The sequence below is a fragment of the Fukomys damarensis genome, unplaced genomic scaffold, assembly GCF_012274545.1.
Source record: "Fukomys damarensis isolate Sample0158 unplaced genomic scaffold, DMR_v1.0_HiC HiC_scaffold_11, whole genome shotgun sequence".
In the NCBI taxonomy this organism is placed as follows: domain Eukaryota; kingdom Metazoa; phylum Chordata; class Mammalia; order Rodentia; family Bathyergidae; genus Fukomys; species Fukomys damarensis.
The window spans coordinates 21,481,032-21,486,505 of record NW_022900923.1 but is presented as its reverse complement, the minus strand read 5'-3'; the positions used below and the strand labels follow the sequence as shown (position 1 = coordinate 21,486,505).

Here is a 5,474-nt window from a genome sequence, read left to right as displayed (position 1 = left end):
TAGATGATCTTCTGTTAAGAACCCTGGCACCCCTCATTTACAGAGGTTAATATGGTGGCTTAAAAACTAGTTGTAAAGAAATGTGCCTAAAAAAAAAAAAAAGGTGAATAAATTCTTTTAAAAAGCTAATGGACTAAATCTTTTAGTATTGGTATCTAATTAATGATGTTCTATAGTTTCATTTTCAGTAATAAAATGTATAGACTTTACAGATTTAACCTTAGAAAAAAAGATTTATGCTAAAGGCATTTAGCCAGGTAAATTCTAATAATCCCCAAAGAGAGGCTACTCTTTGAGGGCCCTATTTCAACTAACAGATATGCTATACTGTAAACATTTTTTCCATTTTTTTCTTCTATAATGATGATGCTTCTTGGGCTCCTTTATATAAATCTTCCACAAGAGGAAAAGAACCACTTATAAAAGCTTTGTAACAATAAATACCCTGACTCTTGACATACCGAAAGACCCAATACCAATGCAGTCCACACAGACTGCAGTCAACAAATATATGGCATTTTCCACACAGGAAAAATATCATTGGTGCACATGCCTGGGGAAAAAGCAAAAACAAAAACAACACTCAAACTCATTGTTTGAATCCCTTTTTGCAATGTTTATATAAATAATATTTATACAGTGAGGACAACAAAATAGGAAAGTGAGTTTGATTAGTTCTATTTCAATTTTTACAGTTTAGAAGTTACAGTAAAAATAATACCCTGAAAAATGAGCAGAGCCTGAACACTCAAGGGAAAGATATGTGACCAAACCAGTGCTCAGGAAGGTCATTATGTAGTTAATTTTAGTTTTAAATAAGTTGTTAAACAGAATTGCCGCACACTGGATTTTGGCTAGTATTCTATACTACTGTATACCAGGACATAAAATATGCCAATCATTGTGGTTATAAACCAGCTTAATTTAAATTTTAATTGAATTTCTAATGAGTTTTTAACTAGGGTAGAAACAAATGAGCTTTACACTGATGGAAATTTTTAGCTTTTGAGTCACTAATTTACAATTGAGGTTAATAAAAAGATTCATCTTCCTGCTAATTAACTATTTAAATATTTAATAGTTTGGTGACATTTTGTTTGTATTATAATAATTTGTGAATTATACATCAAAACTCACCTATATGAATTCAAAATTTGCTTCAAATGAGAAAATAACCCTAAAAAGCAAAGTGTGATCTTTTGAATGGATCAAGGAAGACAGAAAAATAATAATGATTTCTACTGCACTGTGGGGTTGAGTGTCAGTCAGTTGAAGACACTGTGCCTATTCTATCTGTGAACTGTTAACTCATTCTGAACACTATTCTTACTCTATACACGCACTCAGTGTTTAGAGCTGAAAATATCAAACACACCTTCAATCTTAGCACTCTCTTTGGCAACACTATCAGGTCAGCCTCTGACTTCCAGTTCCATATTTCCACAGATATGGTAACCTAAAACATACCTACTTTAGCTTATTCATGACAAACAAAATAATAATAAAATCCACAGGGTTCTTATAATTAAAAAAAAAACAATACACTTAAAGTTATTTCTAAAGAGAAATAAAGTAAAGAAATTAAAAAAAAAATACAAAACAAAAGTAAGATGTGCAAGGTCTCTATAGTAACACTGCTGGCTATGCAGACGATGTCTATGTACCCAACGTGGGTTAAGCTTAGATCATTAACTGAAAAAATCGTTCAGCACAGGCAACATTTTTCCCTCTTCAACCTGTCACTAAAACCCAGAAACAACAAATTTGTATCATATGACAAATGTATTTGAACTTTTAACATCTTCCCAATCAGAAAAACTAAGTTTATAAACATAACACTCAGAAAAATCCATTACATTTCTTTGGATAGATTTTTAGCTGATTATTATACATGTAGTACTTTCTTTTAGTGGACTTGAGGGCAAAACATGATACAGTATACATTTCCCTAAGAGTATTTATGTGAGAAATTTTATGTGTGGCCCAAAGTAATAGACAGATGTCTATGAGCAGGCATCAATCAAGAAGTACTTCTCTCCTTAGGTCACTACTAAAATTTGTGCCTCACAAGGATGTAACAGCTAACATAGAATCCTTGTTCAAATTCTAATTTTTTGTTATAAAATTCTAAGGTACCTCACCTTTTTTCAATTTTCCATTTGATATTTATTTTAGAAATTAAATGCATTATTGCATAGAAGAATTCTGTCAAAACTGCTTAGTCAACTACTGCCAAAATATGGTTCCATATAAGGGAACTATTAGTAGGTTTTCAGAAAAAAATGTTTTGGTATGTTCATGGTGAGTAACGTAAGGAGGAAAAGTCTGATACTTAAAATTCCCAGAACTTCCAACTGTCACCTTTATCCCTCTTAAAATCATTGTCTTATAATAAAACACAAACAAACAATCTTTTAAACAAATACAATCTCGAATCTCATATTGAACAAAAAAAGTGAATAACTGTAACAATGACAACAAAAACACTGGCAATATGCACATTAAACACTATAAAACAAAATACCCTGGCAAAATATCAATTTTATCACCCTTGCTGATAAAAACCATTTGTGATGGGGGAGAAGGGATAATTCAATCAACTCACGGAAAAGGCTAGTTACTGTAAAATCTTCTCAGGAAAGTTCAGCTTGGGATTACAGTTCTCTATTAGGCAGATCTGTAGTCCAACAATGAATTCATGTAAAGCTAAACTTTAAGCCCAGTTACAACCAACCATGTCTTCTGGAGCCTACTTTAAGAAACTGCCTGGCATTATGAACACTTGGCTTTTGTGCCTCCTGCAGGAAATAATGTTCCCCACACAGCACTAAATTCAGAAGTTTAAAAAGATGTCCCCTTTGTCCAAAACAAACACCTCCCATCCAAAACAAACCCCCACAACTTACATAATTAACATTTCTAATTCCTACATTCTTGCTGTTAGAAAACAAGTGAGAATGCATTACTGGAGGCAGAACAAACCTTGCCAGGGGTGGGGGCTGGGGGAAGCTGGTGGTATCATTTCTAAGTTTAAGTATCTGTTCACTGCAGTTCAAAGCCAGCTCCTGATGTAATCCATAAGAATTGTTTTTCCTTTTTTAAACTGTACCTAAAAAAGATAATTCCCCCCTCTGAAATTAGTACAAAGGTAAAAGAAATGCAAATTAGCTACGATCTATTTCAAGCACAGCACCGCCAGAAGATTCACACACACTATTTGGTGTTTCATGTTGGTTTTCCTTTCATTCTTTTAAGGCAGTGGTTTCCACAGGTCAGTTCAGAGATAAGAAGCATAGTTCGTGGCAGTTTATTTTGTAACTCCAATTTGTTCTCTGGGAATATCTCACTTCACTCCCTGAAATTAGTGCTTTTTGGTTCAGAACTCCAAGGCTGAGATGGTGCCTCAGGCTCTTCCTGGCACAGATGGTCTGCAGCTGGCGCTTTCTTCAGGTTCCCCTTCAGTCAGGAGCAGGGCTCACCTTTTCTTCCCCAGGTTTCTACTCAAAAGTCATCAAGTTTGTAGGAACCTAAAAATGTCAAGCGTTGCTAAGTGTTTACAAGGTGTTTTTTAAAGTAATGTTTCTTTCCCTGTCATGTGGGCAAGTCCACATCTTTCTTAAATACATTTTAAAAGAAATGTGGTGGGTACTTTAATTATGACTAATGAATTACATTTCAAAACATTTTAGAGAAAAAAATCAGTGAGATGAGTAATAAGCTCTTTCAGGTGAACTGCTATCTGGCGAGGAGGGAGGGGCAAAGACCATGCCTTTCTGTTTAATGTGGCACTTTGCTCCCTTTCTCAGCACTCAGCTCTCTGATGTTCAAGTGGTCGGGTCCTTCCTGTCACTCAGGTCAGCCTCAGCACCTGAGGGAGAGCTAAAACTGTGTCATTTGTTTACTGTCTAGATCTTCACTAAAATGGGGACTTGTCTTATCGATTGCCGTAAACCATAAAAAGAATAAAAACAACTCCATTTCCTTAGGTCATGAAGAAAACTACTACTTCTTGTTGGAGCTCTTCAATAGTCTGCTAAGTTATGGACTATTCCAAGAATTAAGAGAAACCTCACCTGTTGTTTGTTGCTTTGGCAGGCTGCACTCAAATGCTTAAACCACAGCATTGCATTCATCCTACTGCCAGCTTGAAACTTGTATGAATTTCCTAAAATTACCAAAACCAAGTGAAAAATAATAAAAAATTAAGTAGTATACCACATAATTCTGCCAGATATTCAAGAATTAGCTAAATATGAGTTGTTTCAGAATTTTATTTCGCACTCCATTTTCCAGATAAAATATATGTGAATGGTATTTTAGTTCTTTCGTGTAGTGCCAATTTTTTTTGCCTTATACCATGCTTGCAAAAAATAAAATTCCTTGTAAAGAATATCTAAATAAAATAATTCTATGGCTTCTCTAGATTTGTCTACGTGGGTAAGACCGCAGAATAGTTGTTTTTAACACTACATAGATGATCTAAATAATTAGATACTGATACTCAATTTTTACATGCCAAATGCTTCAACATATGTAAAATGTAACAATAGCTTTTAATTTAAAGATTAATCAGATAGTAGCAATAATAGCTGCAGTTTTAGTTACAAGAAGACATCTGTCAAAATTATCGCAGGTTTTCAATTTTGCTGAGGACTCTCTGGGAAAAAAAAAATCACAGGACACATCTTTTTATCTTTTAGGAAATTACAAATCATCTGTCTTCTGCATATTCAGTAGCTCCCAAACTGACTTTAATTCCAGATTGACACATAATAAAGATATTCTATATGGCTATAAAATCAAGATTAGTGGAGATGAACTGAGGGAAAAATTCATGTATTATAGGGTGCTCTAAGATGAACCGTATTCACTTTTTTCATTAACTTACGTTATCTCACAATTCAAACTGGATTCTACTTTTTTCTGGATTCAGCAACTCAGGAGACTATATTTAAGGAATATACATTTTTTAAAATTTTAACAAAGAACTTTATCACTTTCAGAGCAATTATTTTTCTTCACCCAATGTTTAATTTAAAGTCAGGTAATACTGTTTTGCCTACTGAACTCAGAAGCAGACAGGTCAATCTGAATAACAGAGTATCTACAATTAAGCTGGTCACAGCTATAATGTATTCATTTCTTCTTCCTCCTAAAAAGACCATTAGTATAGATTTCATAAAAATCCTGACTATTCTACATGCTATGAGAAATAGAAGGAAAATAAAATTTGTTAGCAAAATCCTAAAAATACAATTTTATGAATAATGCCTTTGGCATTTTGAGAGGCTATGGCTTTTTTGAATTCAGAAGTTGTGCAGGACGTCCTTACTGTGTATCAATCTATTTCAAAACAACACATTTTGGTATGATTATTCTTTTCTACATCTAGTCTACATTAAAAAACAACCCTTGGGCCGGGGATTTAGCTCAGTGGTTTGGTGGCCTGCCTTGCAAGCGCAAACCAGAGTTCA

The 5,474-nt window shown here is 34.0% G+C and overlaps 1 protein-coding gene across 2 annotated transcripts in view; it reads right to left on the bottom strand.

Moving 5' to 3' along the window:
- Window positions 1-2,372: 2,372 nt before the first annotated feature.
- Ralgps2 (Ral GEF with PH domain and SH3 binding motif 2) overlaps window positions 2,373-5,474 on the bottom strand; it is a 128,752-nt gene continuing 125,650 nt past the window's right edge. For both annotated transcript variants that reach the window (XM_010630230.2, XM_010630231.2), the window contains 2 exons: window positions 4,074-4,165; window positions 2,373-3,527 (listed from right to left, as the gene is read on the bottom strand). In XM_010630230.2, the coding sequence (XP_010628532.1) occupies window positions 3,498-3,527; window positions 4,074-4,165 (122 nt within the window). In that variant the 3' untranslated portion in view covers window positions 2,373-3,497. The remainder of the gene's footprint in view (window positions 3,528-4,073; window positions 4,166-5,474) is intronic.